Here is a 19,374-nt window from a genome sequence, read left to right on the forward strand (position 1 = left end):
AGGAAAGCTCATTTGTCCCTTTCTAAATTCCTTCCTGCAACTCATTCCACACCAAGAATAGATTGCTCTCTTTTAGAGAGGAACTTTTTCTATATTTTCCTCAAAGCATGAGAGGTATTAAGTATTTGCATCAAAAGGCAATAATAACATCAAAAGATAACATTTATTGGGAATCCCATTTTATAATAAGGTAACAAAAATTCAGACCTGTCAGATAACTTAGAGCCAGTAAGTAGCTGGAAGGGAAATCTGAGCTGAAAGTCTTTCCATGATTATGTTTCTACAAGCTAAGTAAACATAGTACTTTAGTGTGTTCATATTCTCAAATGTAAATAAATAGTCATGCAGATATCCAAATGAATTTTGGAGTCACATTTAATTTTTTTTTGTCCCACATAAGAATGTGACTTATGAGTATAATAGAAAAACTCTTGTTGCAAGGTAACCTAGAGCTATGACATCTGTGCTTGAAAGTACTGTCTTTTGACATATATCGTATATTTCATGTTTGAAATTGCTGGAAGATGTCTACTATGTACCCATCAAAATTAAAAATAAAACATTATAAAATAAAAAAAGTATTAAAAAGTTTCTGGGAGAAAAGCAAATTGTCTTCAGTTTTATTTGCCATTTTTCTACCACAAACAAATAAAAGTTGAAAAATGAACCATTCAGCCTCTGGAACAGTAGGTAGAAAGTGATAAAATGCTATGTTAAATGAAGCCATTTGCAATATAGTTTTTCAGTTGGAGAATCTTGCTTAGAATTCAATCAGTATAAACCCACAATTATCATACATCATACTGTCACAGTATAGTTGGCTTTAATTACTAAGAGAAAGAAATAAATTCTCTTCTTTGAAGATGTTCTCTGAGTAAACAATGGAATATCATAATAGAAAACACAAGATCTTAAATTGATGAAATGGTAATCTTAAATACCTACAGTCAATAAACACTCCTTGAATGCCTGTGATGTGTAAGACACTGTCAGAAGGTACAGGACATAAAATGAAGCTTTCAAGAGAAATGGGGATAATGAAAATAAGGAATGTAATATTCTTAAAGAAAGCAGACACAGATACCATTCTCCACTTTGGTTCACTAAAATTTTATTGCCAAATTGCTTACCAATTCTAAAAACTATATAACTAGTTTTTAAATTAAAAAGTAAATTATAGAACAGTAAAGAAAATTCTATATACATACTTTTCTTTTTCATGTCTCTGCGTGCACACACATAAGACAAGGGAAATTTGTTAACTTTTACTTCTGTAACATTCTACTTCAGTAACATTCTACTTCACTAGAATAACACTTGAAATAATTTCTACGTATATAAAATGAAATAATTTTGCTAATTTAAAAATTACCAAATATTCTATTTTATGAAATAAAATGTTGCCTGATTCTAAAGAAAAGGTATCAAAAATTAACTTAATGTGCCAGATTATTTTCACATTTCCAAAGATAGGTGAAAAAACTATGATTCAGAAAAAAACCCCAAAGAATTACAGATAATAATGCTCATAGAAATGCTAGATGAAGTTAAACCATGCACCGGTTGATGTGTGTCTTTCTAGAATTTTTCTAGTTAACCAGGATCTTGAGTTATGACATTTAGGAAATCTTTTTTTCCATTCAAACTACTGTTACATTAAAAAAAGTCAAACTATAAAAAGAAAAATAATCAATCTGAACAAAGCTAATACTCTAGATGCCAGACCTAGTTTAAATATAAATTAAAAAAACATATATATTAAAGTAGATTTTGCATTATTTACCGAGGTAAGGCTGAATATTTAAAATAGCCTTTGTAGTCAACAGAATTGACCTCAAGTTCTGGCTCTACCATTTTACTATGTATGTTTCTGGGGCAAATCATTTATCCTCTCTAAGCCTCTGTTTCCTTCTCTGTAAAACAGACATAAGAGACAGTATCTCAAATGAGGCTGTATCAAAGTGCTTAAGTACAGTGTTTACTACATAGTGGCGACTATCAGTATAAACAAAATTGAGTAAATATGGTCTTCTACATAATGATTTATTTAGTATCACAAAGGTATAAAACAAAAATAATTCTCATTTTACTAAATAGCATAGGGAAGTTCACTAAGAATAAGCCATCTACTAAAGCATAGGTGATATGCTAGTGGGATACATGGCAGTGAGGTTCAGGGAAGAATACCTTGCTTGGGGAGTCTTAAATGTTGGCCCTCTGCCACATTTACCTTTCCTAACACGATGTAAAAAATACAATTCTGTATTATTTAAAAAAATTAAAACTATTTTCAGATTCCATACTTTTTTTTGTGACGCTAAAGATTAAGACTTCCATTTTCTGGAATTTGGAAGTCAAAATTTAGAGACGTCCTGTTGCGAATAAGAAGTTTAAAACAAGACCTAAGTAATTTCCATTGTTGGACTATAGGCAAGTAATGATTCAGAAAACTGCTAATTGAAACATAGCTAAGCCATGATTTCAAATTTGCTTCAAGATAGTGGTAAATAAAATTGTGGTACTGATAACACATATGCATAAAATTATATTGACACAATGTCACCTAGAAACTGTTATTCCCTGGAAGAGACAAATCAACTTTTATTACTGTTTATTGTTTTGAAATATTTTATTAATTAAATTTGGTAAAATTAAAATGGTAATTATGCTTGTTTTTGTAAAGACTTGCAATGATTCTTTAGATAGAACAAAAAGGTTCTCCTTTCTCCTTAGTTCTTTTGTCTGCTACTGCTATGACATAGGCAATTTTTCATTTAAAACTGAATTTGAATATGAATGAATTTAAATTTTCTAGTATAAATTTTCTACCTGACTGATCCTGATATTTTTCCTTTGTTTTTCCCTTTGTCCTTACCTTTAAAACTTCTTGAAACCTAAGTAGTACTTCTAAATGTAAAAAGTCTGATGCAACACAAAATTAATAAACTAACTCCTCACTTCTGTTTCATTCTTCTAAAATAATATTTATCATAGAACGAAAAGACTATTTCGCACGTGACACTATTTTGTTTCTTTGAAATTCTTCTCTTAATAGACATTCAAATTAATATACATGAATGAAGATGATAAGCTAGAAATTGATAGTACTTATATTTCCAAACTAATTAATTTCATTAATTAAACTTTCCTAATGGATAGTGGAAACCCAGAAAAGTTTATACTCTTGTGTACCCTTTACCTAAGGTGGATAAAGTAATGAATAATATCATTTGCTAGCTACATACTAACCTAGTTCTTAATAAAAACTAAACCAGCTAGCATTCTTTTACATGACCCTAATAACAGTTATTAAAGTATTTTTGTAAACAAATAACTTAGACCTAAGTGTGAATGTACTTTACCAAAGCAAAGAGGTTGTGCATTTGAATCCGAAAAATGGTATACAAGCTGAAACTTTCATAAACTAGCTCATTCAATTAATGTGTTTATATATTGTATAGCCAACATGAGAACTGAATGCCAAGAAGAGCACACTGTTGTCATACTGGACAGAGCTTTGAAAAGTTTAGGTGGAAGGTTCAGGAGGTTATTAAGAAAAAAGAACATTCAGTTAAGTATAATTTTTTTGGGTATCTTTTCCAAACCAATGTGAATTACTATCATGAATGAAGGACTAGAGCAATCCTAAAAGACAGAACTGGAATCAAATGATCAATTTAACATATTAGGAACAACAACAAAAAAATAAAAATAAAGACAGGAAACAACAATTTGAGAAAACCGGGAAAACTAAATTGTCATACATTTCATAGATACCAAATTCACTTAGAAAAAACAAACAAACCTGTCCAAACAAGCACACTCTCTCTTCTACCCACTGATAAGAGTGAAATGGCTTTATCCTTTTGGGACATCTTGAAGTAAGAAAAATCCACTGAAAGTTGTCCCTGTATGTGATGCTTACCATAGTCATGCATATGAACTTTAAATCAACTTTAAATGTCTTAGCTGCAGAATGTCTTAGCTCAGAATAGCTTAGATATTTCAAAAATGTGGGAGGGGATAACATCCTAATTAAAAAAAACCAGTCAGGTGAGTTGATAACTAATTAGTAACTGATAAGTAACTCAGAACAAAGCTTCAGAAATGCTTGATGAGGCAGGTAAGGCTGACAGACTTACTCTGAAGCTGAGGCTGCTGGAAGGAAAGGGGCTGTCCGAACACAAATGGGCTGTGTACTAGGGAAGAGGGAGGTTTTGCAGCTTGATCAAAGATGGAAGGAGCTGGGAGATTGGGTCGTGACTGAATGGAATTCAATATGGCACTCAGTTGGTCACCTGCAGTGGGTAAAACAGTCAAAACTACAACTCGTTATTCATTAACATCCAAAATGGCAAAGTAAATGGTGCTTTATGACATTCAGATAGAGTTGAACACTAAATAAAACCATGCCAATTCAGAAATGAGTGAAAATTGGTGACTATTAATCATCCTCAGATTAGGGACCGAATTTTGCAAGCTTTTTTTTTTTTTAATGGAAGCGCCCCACCAAATCTTACATAGAAGCCCACCTATAAAAACAAATCCATTTAAATTCATATATAACATCTCTCATTATGTATGGGAGAACGAAGACTCTAAGAAGAATCAGTGATAAATTGCTTCAATATTGAACATATATAAATGAAGATTTAAGTAAATGATGCCTTTTCCATAGTTCCCAACAATGACTAATACCACCCTGCCTCATTGGCAGTATATTTCATGCAGAAAATAAGCAATTAACAGTTTTTCTTCAAAAAGCAGAATGGAGCAAAGTATGTTTTTAACATAGCAATGTGTTTACACTATAGTTATAAATTAATACTTTCTTTTTTAAGTTGTTACTGCCAAAGAAATTCTACTTTAAAAGCATGAAATATTTTGCTTAGATGAATAATTTAAAAATCTGTAAGTCCTATATGACAAAAAGGATTATGAGCTACCTAATTTGAATAGTATCTAAAATTTAATCGATTCTAACCTTTTTCCTTGTACCAAAAGGTTTTACAAAAATTTTTTTTAAGATAATGAAATAATTTGATGGATAATAACTCCTTATTTGTGAGTATACATTAAATAGTTTAAATGATGCTGGAGGTGGGGAGAGGGAACTACATCCAGACTAGGTGATGCAGAAACTGGAAAATAGTATCTTTCTAGTCATATTTCTGAAATATAATAAAGTTTCATATGTGAAAATTTCAACTGAAGTACCTACATGGGATAGATTTATGTGGAAAGAACTGTGTACACGAGCCATATATCTTTTTTTGAAATAATAAATAAATGCTGTAGATTATAGGAAAAAATTTAGAGATCATGAAGAATTTTCTAAAATACTGTTTTAAGAAAAAAAAAACTTAACAAAAAACAGCTCTTCGATCTTGGACAGTATTAAGAGTTAAAATGGGAACTACTGTTACAGATAATAAAGTTAGATATATTTCATCAAGCTTAAGTTTCTTATTATTTCTTTGCTCCATCTAAATATTTTAAAAGCTTGTTAACAAGAGCAGGCTTATTATTAATATTTTTTTAAGGAAACAGGATCCTGTTCTGTTGCCCAGGATGGAGTGTGTGGCTATTCACAGGCACGACTATAGCAGACTACATCCTTAAACTCCTGGCCTCAAGTGATCCTGCTGCCTCAGCCTCCCAGGTAGCTGGGACTATAGGCATGAGCCACTATGCCTGGCATGGTGCATGCTATTTTTGAACGATATTCACAAAATCACGTTTAAAAAGTAATACTTTATTATTTGTACATAATAACAAATTTTCTTGGCAATGTTTGTGTCTCTTAAACATTTATATTTATTTTAATGATATTTTAATAAATTATAATGACTGATTTACTGTGATAGCTATCAGTACAATGACAGACAGTTTAAAGACTGAAAGCATACAATTTGTGTTAAACAAGGCTTTAAAACATTACTATATAGAGATATAGTAGCGGTAAGCAAATGCTGAGATTTTAAGAGTTGACAAAGGTAAAGAGAAAGGGACATAAAGAAAACACCACCAAGCATTTACACTATGTAAGTACAAAGATCTAGCTTAAATTAATGGAAATCAGGTACCCGAAGTAAGCGAGCAGATGATACCCAATCCTATGAGATAGGCTAGTCCAAGGGAGTAAAAAAAATCTTGTGGCTAGGTTTCCTTCATAAAAATACTTTGTGGAAAGTAATGAAGCTATTCAATAGAAGTAGTTTTATTTTAAATGGAATATTCCTTATATATTTTGTTCACTGTTTTATTTTTTCACTTCTTCTTCAAGTCAGGTATAATGACACTGTATTTGTCCCTTGGAATCAAGTCCTGTGAATTAATTTAAATAAAATTAAAGTAAAATTATTTCCACGTAAGCTATCTGCTCCCTTTTACTCATGACCCAGCTGTATGTTACCTGTGGACAATAGGGCTGATTTTGAAGGAGTCTAGATCAGGTACATAGGAAAGAACAAGAGTGTGTAAATTCACATAAAAATGCAATTTCTGATGAACCTCCAGCATAAATTGTTTCAAAATTAACTACTGTTTGGACAGTCCATGATGCTGGTCTCTTCCATTAATGCAGCCAAAACAGCTGTATATATATTATATTCATATGGCTTAGGGTTTTTTTCTTTTTACAACTTTCTGGTTTTATTATAGATATTAAACCCAAACATATCATTTCACATAATTCTAAATTAACTAAGATTACTGGGTTAGAAATTCAAAACCACATAAATTTTATAAAGCTCATGTGTAATATTACTTAAAAATATTATTTAGAAGTAATAGTTTGATTTTAAATGGATCATTTGAGCGAGTTCTCTGTTTCTCATTAACATTACCATCCTAATAAGTGGATGATAAAAATCAAATTTTACTAGATTTAGTGAAATAGAATCTTTAGGATATGAAATCAAAATGAGTGTTTTTTAAATAGAAAAAAAATAAGCAAGCACTCTCATAAACTTAAGCCAAAACTGGTTAAAAACAAAAAACAACAACAACAAAAATACTATGAAAAGAACACCTTTGTAAACATTTTTTATTAGCTTTCCATGAACAAATTTTAATTTAATAAAGATTTCTGGGTGAACACAAATAAAAAGTGTATAAAAGAGAAGGTAATAAAAAATATTGAGGTTAGGTAAGTAAAAGACTTACTTTTAAATACCTACCTTTGCTATTTCCGAGTCCATAATCAAATCCTTGGGCACTGCAACTTGCCCCTTTATTAAAAGCTTGCACTGAGAAAGGGCTTGGAGGAGGAGTTTGAGAATTCTGATCCAGAAGAACTTGTTCTACAATAAAAGCCACAGCTGTAACATTAGTTTCTTACATGCTATTCCCTATTCATACAACAAAGAGAGAAAATTGCAAAAGATTTTATGATGGTTAGATTTTAAAATAAGCTCACATCTAGATTTGATCAATTTAAATACCAGTCAGGTCATCTTAACATTAACAAAGCACCTGACAAATCTTTGTTTTTATTTATCAAATACACAGTGAAATTTAGAAATGAGATATGCTCTTATGAAGCCAATTTACTTTTATTGTGGCAGGATACATTACTGAATGCATACTAATATTTCTGGACCAGGAACTCTTTGTATTTGTAACAAATTTATACAAGAGTATTTTTCAAAACAAAATGGATAACCTATAAACCAGAAATAAAAGTATTTTGCATATTAGTATTAGAATAGAGAAAAAAACTAAGTATCTAGTACCAAAAGGAATTTTCATTTGTTAACTGTTCTAAGTTATGAATGTGAAAATTATGGAAAACGTAACTTTTAACTTATTTTATCACATAAAGATATTTTTCCCAAACAGAAGGATAATAATAAACCATGTTACATAATCAGAGTCTATAAATGTATCAGAATTCTTATTTCAAGCAGAAAATGGCAAATGTTTTATCCATTTACAAATGGCAAGATGTGACCTATAAAATATGCAAACTAAATTAATCCCCTATGAACAATCAACTGGCTCCAAGATTCTGTCTGATATAAAACAGTACCTTAGTTAAATATCCATATTAATGCCAGCCAAAAAACGCAAAATAAAGTCTGTCAAGTAAAATTGGGGGGAAAAGGTATTTATTCCATTAAAATAACCTTATGAAAAATAAAATATCTCAAGTATAGTTTTAAATACCTTATTTTTAAAATATCTTTAAGTATCTTAAATATCTTTTTTAAAAGTCAATAGTCCTTTAAACAGAACAGGGAACTACAGACAGGGTGTGGTAGAGTGTTTCCTTCCTACCTGTAAATTGCAATTCTGCTAAACCAGTGGTACTGTATAATCTATCCCTTTACTAGCATTTGTAGACTTGATTTAAAAAACCAATCTTAGCACTTCCCTTAGGCAATATTCTTCATCATGCAATATTTCAGCAGTAGAATGTTTCTTCAGAAAAACACCCATGAACAGTAAACTGAACGGAAAAGGTAGCACTGCTTCCTCTCTAGACTAAGAATGGTCTAGCACCCAGAGTGAAGTCTGTTTTTACCACAGCAGTAACTTTGCCTACTACAGATTTCAAAGACCAATAGAGAATTTTTACAAAGAGGAAAGCTTCTGTTTTACTCACACGACTTCATATAAATTACCATAGTGCCAAATCTTTGTACTTCCATATTAAATATTATTACCAATGAACAGACTATTTGGGCAGCACATCAACTAATCTTAGTGATTTAAAGGCACTAACTTCATATCATTTCTTTCCTTATCACTCCAGGTTTTATATCAAAATAGTAAGATTCACATGATCACCAAATATCCATATTTATATCTGTATCTATATATCAAGAGTAAAAGATGATTAACTAATTACAGAGAAAAATTTAAACTTCTCTTAAATGATACTCTAATTTAAGAGGCATTTTATTTGAAAGAAGCTTCTATCTTCTAAGTTTGTAAGAATAAAATTTCCCAGGTTAAAACTTGATCCTTAGCATGGAAGGCATTTTGCATTTTAACAGTAAGACCTAACTTACCATCTATTAGCTTTATCTGTTATTTGCTCATTTAGTCTTCATATCAGATTTATGTGGTTATGACCTATAAGGTCATTTTATAAATGGGAAAACTGAGGCATAGAGATATTAGGTTAACTTGGTCAAGGTCACATGAGTAAAAAGTTGTACAGCTGGGATCAGTACCCTGGCAGTCCTGCTTCAGAATCCACTCTTACATATTTTTTGTACTGCCAGTTAAAAAATTATTAAGCATTAAGCTAGAAAAGTCCTTTAGAAGTCACCTAAGCTGTTCTCATATTTAACTTATCTTAAATAAAGCTGATCTCCCCTTAGGTATTTTCATTTATATCTGAATATTCCTATATAAAGAAAAATGTTTAAAAATTTATGAATATGTAGTAAATATACAGCAATATATAATAAGCACATAGTAAGTGAAAAAGTCATTTAGTAAATGTCTGATTTACATCAAGCGCCTTATCTTTTTCAAATGAATAGTTCTACTGTTTCAGGACATTATTTTATGACCATATCATCTTAGACTAAAAAAAGTCTATCTGGGAGAAACAAGGAGAGGAGGTAGGTTCTCAAGTTGTGCTCAATGTGTACAGCATGGTGTAATGAGTACAGCATTTAAAACATGAATGAAGATTCTGGCTGAAGTCTTACATCTGGTATGTCACCAGCTGTACAACCATAGACACATTATTTTAAATTCTAGAGCTTGAGTTTCCTACCTATAAATTTAAGATTATATCACCTACCTCAAAGGTGTGTTGTGGGGGGAAAAAGGGAGATATCTCCAAAGATACTCCATCATTATTGCATATTTCAAACCTTTTCTGAATCCATATTTATGGCCAAATTGCCTCTTGGAATAATAAGTATTATAAATTTATTATCTTTTGAATAAAGATGCATGTTCTCTTATTTACCTAACTTCATCCTATAAATTTTGGGATTTGGCAGACAAGTCCATGTTTGCTTACATACTTATTTTGATGTGCTATTATTTTTATAATTCAAGTTGTATTACAAAACTTCATGAGCAACTAGCATGTGTCAAAACTGTTTCAGAACTAGGAAGGCGAAGATAAAAACCATGTGCCTGTCCACAAGGGACTCATAACTGGGTATGAAGAAATAAACATGAACTTCACTATGACACTATTGTCCTAGTGGTGAGCACAATTCTTTAAGAACAAAAGAAATTCTTTGCTCTGTTGTGATCAGTTAAAGCATCACACAAGTGATAATGTGGTCTCAACTTCGAAGAACAAATTTTTGCCACCAAGATATCAAAGAGAGGGGGACAAAAAGGAATATATTTTATTAAGTGATATCCATGTTGAAAAAGGTAAAATAAAATTTAAAGTTGAAAATCTAACAACAGGAAACCCTAAAGACACTATGGATTTATTCAATGCTCTTTCCCTAAGACAAAATGCAATCAAATGATGTTGCCTGGGAGAAGTACTGAGATTGGTAGTTGGAATACCAAACCTTCATTTTATTATAGAAGGGATAAAATGTTCAGTCCTGGACTGGTACAGAAGAAAGAGGTATAGAAATTTATATTAATGAAATAAAAAGCCTGTTTTATAAAGATGAGTCTATATGTTTCGAATTTTCTTTTAATTTTCTTCTTTAATGTGCATTAAGTACTCACATATTTTACAAACCAATTTTAACAGTTGCAAGATTTTTTAACTTTTAGTTTTGCTTTTTAAAAAGCAAACACACAAAAAACTCTTTAAAACAAAAGCAATACAATAGGCATTAAACTTCTGTATTTGAAAGCTTAATTGGAATAAATCACAAATTTAAGCCAACTTGCCATCTTCATGTCGGAGGTACTGGTTTCCGCCTCTGTCTCTAGCTAAGGACCATGCCTCTCCTTCATCACTCTCACAGAACTCTACCATGCTGTTCTGATCCAGTTGCACCCATGTCCCTTCAGAATTGGTTACCTGGTACATAACAAAAAGCATCATTGATTGGCTTGATTCTTTCAGGGAACTCAGTCTGAAAACCAGTAAAAATCTTACGTGTCTGAATAGTGTAATCATTCCAATACATTTCTACTAAGAAATTAGTTTCTGAAATTAAGGCCACAGCCTGAGGTAAGACAGAAGTCAATAAAAAGTTCTGTAAAATACCGCTTATTTATGAATTTGGTTAAAATAATAACTTTCAAAGCACAAAGATAACACCTAAATAATTTTAAGAATTACCCAAAAACACATGGCTCATTTTCTTTTTTCTGCATCTAAAATGTCCTAACACAGCCGACTTGCTATTATTTAGGTTGAGAGTATCCATAGTGTAACTTGAAAATGACCCTTACTGAGAAATAGCATGACACACTACATCTTCAAGCTTATCAGCTGAGGCAAATGCCACAGTAGCCTAAAGAGTAATTTTATTTGCTCAGGACTTCAGTGAGACCTATGAATGGGAACAAAGAAATGAAATCTTTTGCATATGACCACATCTCCATACCGATCACATAGAATATTTTAAGTGATGATAATCCATGATGGTATAGTACATTTGTAATAATGAAAAAATATGTGCAAATACCAAACATTTATATATACAATACAAATCATTTGTTAATATATTGTTTACACAAGGATAATTATGCAAATCATTAGACAGAAGCACAGAAAAATTATGTATTTGCAATACAAGTAAAGATAAAATACATTAACATTGAAAAACCTGTGGTAGAAATGGCAACCTTTAGAAGAGATGCTTTGGTTGTATTACATTAAAAATGAGTATCTTAGAAGTCATGAAGCTACAAGAATCCATACCTCTCCCACTGCTTTGACTTTGTTTCCCAGAACTAACATTCCAATTGGGATACCTCTAAGGTTAGGGCAGCTTCTGATGTTGTGACCTGAAGGTCCCGTCTTCACTACCTTGTACATGCCTGGCCCTCCTCGCAAGAATGGCATATCTTGTTCTTGCATTGTTGCTTCCTGTGGGCAGCAGGAGTTTATGTCTTTGAAAAAGTCATCAGTATTAGTTTTAGATCCCTGAAAATTTGAATAGGAAAGAAAAATAAACAAAATACAATCTATTATCACTTTCAAAGCCTTCCTATTAATAGCTTTTATAGCAAGTCTACAGTACTGTCAATATAAAAAAAACACATAACTAAAGATAACTGAAGAATTAGTCATTAGCACTAATTAAAGAATCTCAGTTTTTCAACAATGCTATTTAAAATAAAGTTGAAGGCAAGAAAATATAGCAGGAAACCAGTCGACCTCTGGCTTCTGCCCACCACAATTTGAGAAATATAATCATCCTTGATTTTACTTTTATCTTTAATGCAATATTTAAAGTAGGAAAAATAAAAATACTATACTATGTGAACCACAAGGGAATAATTTTGAATCATTATTACTGCATTACTGTATATTGTTATGGGTAAAAAAAAGTCTAAATATTCATTTCTTCCCATGTTGAAATAATTATTTATAAATAGAGAAAACAGGTATGAAGAATCTGAAAGCTGATCCATAAGCAGAGATGATGAAAAATATGCATTAAAAATATAGCTATATCTTGCTATTTGTTAGTTATGAATGAAATATTGATGCTTACAATATTTTAACAACTTATACTTTCTAATATTGTACAAATAAAAATGTCTTGCTAGATTTGTTAAGCCATTACTATGCAGTGATACATTAATGCTAGTAACAGAAAAACAGACTATATTTTTAGTAGAAAGGAGAAATTAAACATGGATTTAAGTAAATATAACGTAAATTTATTATTGGAAAGAGTCACTTCTAAAATGAAAGAACCTTCCCTAAATTTTCTGTTAAATTGTAATGCTGTGATAAAATTGTTTCCTATGTGAATGTAATAAAGAGAAATAATAACCTTTCCATATTTTCTCTTTTTCCCAACTAAATGTAAATAAAGGGTCCACACTAGGTGTTCTCATTGTCATCATTACTCCTTTAAAAGAGATTTAAAACTGCATTTTTAAATACAGTAATATGAACTCTATAATTTATTTCATATTCAGATAGAGTAATAGATAACCATAAAGAGACACACATGCAAACATTAGGTTAAAACTGATATTTAATAATGTTATAAATAGAATAAAAATTTAAAAACTAACATTATGCAAGATAAAATTGTATTAAATAGTTCTATCCCTACCAGTAGCCTCATAATGAAGAGATATGTATACATGTTCATATACACAGTAACACAGTAGAATATTAAAAATAGAATCCTCAGGTTTAAAAATATGAGGATTCAAGAATTCTGTATACCTGCTACTTTGTTAATTCCATACATGACTCGTCAGGGAAAATGTTAAAGTCACCATTAACTTTCACATAATATTTTGTGAATCTCACTGTAGTGATGAATAACCAATTTTTACTTATACAAATATGTACTAAGAAAAATTAATTTACATTTACTGTAATTATATTTTATTTACCAATATTCTTTGGTTACATATTGGAAATTTAATGGAAATGAGAATTTTAAACACTCAAAAAGCTTAGATTTACAACCGAAAATAAATGTAAAATATGCATTTTATATACTCATCATATATATTTGTAAGAATTTATATATATGCAAACTTACATGAATACACAGAGACCACTCAAGATAAAAATTGAGAGTAACACAGGTCTAAACTTTACATAGTACTTGCTATTACACTCACAAGATTTTCTGTAAACATTTTAAAATGTCTGTTTGTAAATGGTTAATAAATAAATACATCATGCCATTTCATAGTTGGAAGGGGCAAGTTTTAATCCTACTCACAACTGATTCTTAAAAATTACATGGCAACATAAAAAAGCAAATATCCATAGATTTAGCAAAAAAACCCAACTTCACTGGTATTTAATAACATTCCTAGTGCATTTAATTAATTATAACAATAATTCTAACTTTTGATCATTCAGGGTAACACTGGGAGTTAAGCCTTGGCACAACTAATTATAATTGCAAACTAGTCACTGAAAGGCAATTATGAAAACTTGTTAAAAATTTAAAATAATATTTTATTGAAAAGGTAATAAAACTATATTAATAAGTATAAAACAAAGTTTATCCAATTCTTGTGCTAAACAGTATAAAACACTGACAGACATAAAGTCATAGAACTGTGCCTATCATGCTCAAGCAATAGTAAAATACATGCTTTATTCAATACAGAAATGTAAGACCCAGGTACCAGCATATTAAATTCATGAATTTCAATATTATTATTTTCTCCCTCCATTCCCATCCCATTCTCAGATGAACATTCAAAGAGGGAATGTGAAAGTGTTGGCAGTAGAAAAAATAAAACAGCCATAAGGCCAGGACACTGTCACCTAAATAAGTTAGTTGTGAAAACACTAATCTTAGATATAGTCATTGGAAAAGCTACTCATAAAACTAAATATAGCAAATTTGAAGTCATGTGGAAGTATCACTTAAACTAATAATACATTCTTTTTGGCAGGAGTGAGAAAACTCAATTGCAGCACTTCATATAGATCTTTTTTTGGTTAAAAGGTTTTATTAATCTTAAGCAAAGGTTTTAAAAACACAAAATTTGTTATACATGCTGAAATACCTGAATAAAATATTATTGTTCCTTACAGTTAACTCACCTGGGGGAAAAAAGCTTTGGAAGTCCATGAAAATACGTCCAAATCCCTGACTCCTTGGCTAGCATTAAAGATATTCTGAGCAACAAAGTTTAAGAAAGAAAAATATCAACAAAGAAAGGGAACAGGATATCATCTGCAGAAGATGCGTGCACAGTAACAACATTTTTCTGTACTCTAGCACCAACCCGGAAATATTATTTTACTAAAGAGAAACTGAAGCCATCTGAGTAAACAACACACCGAAGAAATTCTGTCTGATAAGTAAGTTTTTGTCAGAAGCTCTCCATGGATATAGTGTGTCATGCCATTTACTAAAATTAAGAGCCAGACGTTGTTATAAAGCTTAAGATACTCAATGCAAGAAAGAAACCTTAAAATTCTTTAAATGAGGACGTATTTGTTCTAATACAAGCCAGATTTGTTTTATGACAGAAACCAGTCTGCTGTTTTATAATAAAAATGGAAATGATATCGATTGTATAGAAAATGCAATTATCATTATGAATAGTAATGGCATGTAGTTTACGTGAACTTATCACTTTTTGAAGTACAAAAATAAAAGTAAAAACTAAAAAAGTAAAAAATAAAAAGTCTGAGTTATTTTTTTCAATTTTCCTTCCCTCTATAAGTAGGAAAAAAATCATTTGGAAATGTTTCTGAATGCTACTAAAAAATTTGATAAGAAAAACATAAATAATACATACAATCAATTTTTTATCAAAAGATAAAAATGTAATCAATTTTATCAAAAGACAGGCTTACTTTTCTCCATCTCAAAGTTTAGGAAATGCAGAGCATTTAGGATCTCTAAGTTAAAGTCTAAAAATGTTTTGTTAAGGAACAATTAATTCACAGAAACGTTATCCTAGAAAAATCAACATTTTCACAAAATGTTTTACTGATAATTTAAATGATATACATTTTCATAGTTATCTCATGCTATCAATCTATATTTATCTGATTTGAAATTAAAATCTTTCTAGTGAGTAGCAATTGCACAATTTTATTGCTTATGTAAATATTATGATAAACGGTTATTTTGAACCAAAAAAGAGGACATTCAAAATGTTAATAAAAAAGATCAACTAAGACTTCAACAAAAAAGAAACATCAAAATTCCCTATCAATTATAAGTCATTTTAGATAATGAAACTTTTCTCATTATCTCATTTTAGATAATGAGACTTTATTTACTGTTTTCTGGTTCTATATTTTCCATATCCATATATATATATGGATATATACATATATATGTACGGATGAATGTGGGTACACACCCATGTACATAAATATATACTAATTCATAAATATAAGACATATAAAACTCTAAAAAAAGTGTCTAATAATATGCCTACAAATAAACGTAAACCAAAACCAAAGCCAACTGCCCCCTAATTAAAAGTGGATAGTGAATAAGGTCCTTTCTCTTCAGGTAAAGTGAAAAACATATTGCAGAGCATTTTGAAGTGCTATGTTTTAGGGGAAAAATGTCTATACTGGTTCATCCACGTATATAAGAATTTGTAGAGTACTTGGTCAATGGGTTTTTCTCCCTTACAAAGCATAGTGGGACAGACTTTTTGACATAAAACAATATCACTTTTTTTTAGCATATTCTATTTTTTAGCATAAATTACTCTCGTATTAAAGTAATGTGAAAGGCAATTGTTAAAAGTAATGTGAAAGGCAATTGTTAAAAGTAATGCAGATAAAGAAGCAATGTGATGACTGGTTGACAATATTTAAAGCTTATGTCTCTCTTTTAAGTCAATGTGCAAACATAAGTGCTTTCTCAGTCAACAACATGTACAATGATATTTTAAAATGATGTTAACTGCTAACTGTGGTAATAAATTGCCAATAAAATAAATTCTGTATATGTTTCCATGTAAATTGAAACTTTATACTTTTTTGCTTTTGTTCTGCAGTTGTAGAAAATTCTTAATTCACACTGGTTTACCCTAAGATTATTTTCAAAATGCAATGTCCTAATAAAACTGCATTTATCAAGAAGCAGAAATTTGACGAACAGAAAGCTGGAATTTAAAAATAAAATATACTTGAATAGCTGGGCGAGTAGTGCATGCCTATACTTGTAGCTATTCAGAAGGCTGAGACAGGAGGATTGCTTGAATCCAGGAGTTCGAGACCAGCCTGGGTAAGACAGAGAGACCTCGTCTCTACAAAATAATTTAAAAATATAGCTGGGCATGGTAGCACATGCCTGTAGTCACAGCTACGTGGGAAGCTGAGAAGGCAGGACTCCTTGAGCCCAGAAGTTCAAGTCCAGCTTGGGCAACAACAAGACTTCATCTCAAACACACACACACACACACACACACACACACACACACACACTTGAATAGTGTTCTTTGGAAATTTAGAAATGTTTTAGTCTAAAGATATGAACATTCAGGAAAATGTTAATTTCTCCAAAGCCCCAATTTCTCACTATTAAAATATGTTAGCTTTCATATAGTATAATTTCACAGATTATTATGAGCACAGCTTGTGTGTGCATGTGTATATACGAACACACATATATATAAAATAACATTTTATTCTCAAATACTATTTTAAAGGCAGAAAAGTTCTGTCAAGAAAATTAGAAAATTAAAGCATACTGGGAACCTAACTAAATTAATGAACACCAAATTGCAACTCTAAGCTGATAATCTTTCAAGGCATAGAAAAGAGACCAACAAGTGAATAATTATCACAGTGAAAATAAGTGACCAACCCTGCCAAATGCTCATGCAAATAAAAGAAAAAAATCTTTCCTGTGTTAGATAAGCACAAAGCTAAGAATTGCCACTGTTAAAGCAAAATGATGAAATAACTCAGGAAAATTAAGAATAGCATACATATATTATTACAATCTTAATTTAACTGTTTTAATCTCATTCTGTTTACGAAACTTTAACACTAAGCTAAAGAATGAAATAAAGCTGTTCTTAACCATATAAGAACAGCACATTTACTAATGTTGTATTAAGTTAATATTGTTAAGATTAAAACACGGGTTATGTATACACATACACACAAAGCTATTAACAAAATCAGGAAATCTGGGGTATATTAAAGCTGTGACTGCTAAGTGTTATTAGGCAAAAAAGAATGAAATTGGATTTAATGTTATTAGGTAAAAAGGAATGAAATTGGATTTAAAATGCAAGAAACATTTGCCAGTTTTATCAATTAACCCAGGTGATGCTATACAAACAAGATTAACAAATGATACTTTCTCTTCAACTCTACTTCAAATCTTTCAGGTCCCCAAATTTGGAAAATCAGTATACTTTCTATATGTGAACACCCATCAGCCTAAAATAAGAAGTAATCTGTATAAATGCATGGAGATATACAGAAACTCAATTCTGTAAGAATTCAGATTATATGGGAACTATAAAGATACCTTAGAATACTTTCATTTGTCTATCATCTACTACCCTTGATATAAACTTTCTCTTCCACTCAATCCCCCTCACAATGTTAAAAGATCTCATTTTTGACAGAGTACCCAAAGAATTGGGTGTGTAAGTTTCAAAACATTAACATCTCCTATCATAGAAGTACACTTGTTTTCCAAAAAATTAAGCTCGTGATTCCAGAGAGTCTAATGTCTTCTTTGGTAGGTACATAATAAATTCTCTTTTCATCTTTTTACTTGCATTGTCCCTGATACTCGAAACATTCTACTAGCTCACATTTTGTAGATTCCACATCTTCAGAATTTTAATTTAAAATCAATCAATGTTCCCCAGGTATGCCATCAAAGAATAACTCATGTCATCTTCAATACATATCATGGTATTCATCCTCATTCAACCATTAAGGTTATAAGTATTTATCTTTCTGTAGTTTGGCAGTTCTAGTCAAAGTTAACAGGATTATTACAGCTATAGTTGCTTCATCCTTTTATAACTATATTTATCCTTATCTCTCCACTAGATTAATGCATACGGAACATAAATGCATGGGCTTTGGAATCATATCAACTAGTGTTCCAATTCCAGCTCCACTACTTTCTACTTGTGATCCTGGGTGAGCGGCTATCTTTATTCATTGCAAAAATGAGAATTATAATATGCTTAACATCACAGGGTCACAATGAGGATTGAATGAGATAATTAAGGCAAGGAGCATATATATGTTAGAAATTATTTTAAACAGAATGATCATATCAAATGCAAAGAACTAAAACTAAGCATCCACAAATGTGTAAAGCATTAACAAACTGTGAAAACCTACTATGAGCAAAGTGTAATTTTTAATGCTTAGGAAGAAACAAATGTGAGTAAGAAGGGATCCTGAATGAGTCCTTATCCTTAAGTAGCTTAAAAACAGAAATAAGAGGTACATAAACACAAATGGGCTGAAGGCAAGAAAAACAAATATTATGGGTAGCTGGAGAAAGAAGTAAGCCTTCTCTACTTCTACAGATTAAGTGCTGCCTGAGTAGGAAGAGAGAAAGCTATTCTCCCCAGTACATATCTGTTTTCCACCCTCAATTCTCTGCTTTACCTATATCAACTATTCATCAGTTCACATACATAGCATGTCCCCATAACTCTGAACATTTGATTCTCTGTCTAGAAATTCCTTTACTGTTTCCTGGCAACTTTTCTTCAAGACCTCCTCAAATGTCACTTAAGTGAAGCCATTCCACAACTCATCACAATGCAATTTAATTATGTGAATACGGTATGTCTACCACA

General features: G+C 30.9%; 1 protein-coding gene across 20 annotated transcripts in view; it reads right to left on the reverse strand.

The window, feature by feature from the left end:
- The window catches only part of MYCBP2 (MYC binding protein 2), a 283,201-nt gene that overhangs the window by 70,197 nt on the left and 193,630 nt on the right, over positions 1-19,374 (reverse strand). For 4 of the 20 annotated variants that reach the window (XM_055360098.2, XM_055360097.2, XM_055360092.2 and 1 more), the window contains 5 exons: positions 14,657-14,731; positions 11,819-12,043; positions 10,837-10,969; positions 7,182-7,304; positions 4,143-4,322 (listed from right to left, as the gene is read on the reverse strand). In XM_055360098.2, the coding sequence (XP_055216073.2) occupies positions 4,143-4,322; positions 7,182-7,304; positions 10,837-10,969; positions 11,819-12,043; positions 14,657-14,731 (736 nt within the window). The remainder of the gene's footprint in view (positions 1-4,142; positions 4,323-7,181; positions 7,305-10,836; positions 10,970-11,818; positions 12,044-14,656; positions 14,732-19,374) is intronic. The other 16 variants (XM_055360105.2, XM_055360102.2, XM_055360101.2 and 13 more) reach the window with 8 other exon arrangements.

Source organism: Gorilla gorilla, chromosome 14, assembly GCF_029281585.2.
Source record: "Gorilla gorilla gorilla isolate KB3781 chromosome 14, NHGRI_mGorGor1-v2.1_pri, whole genome shotgun sequence".
In the NCBI taxonomy this organism is placed as follows: domain Eukaryota; kingdom Metazoa; phylum Chordata; class Mammalia; order Primates; family Hominidae; genus Gorilla; species Gorilla gorilla.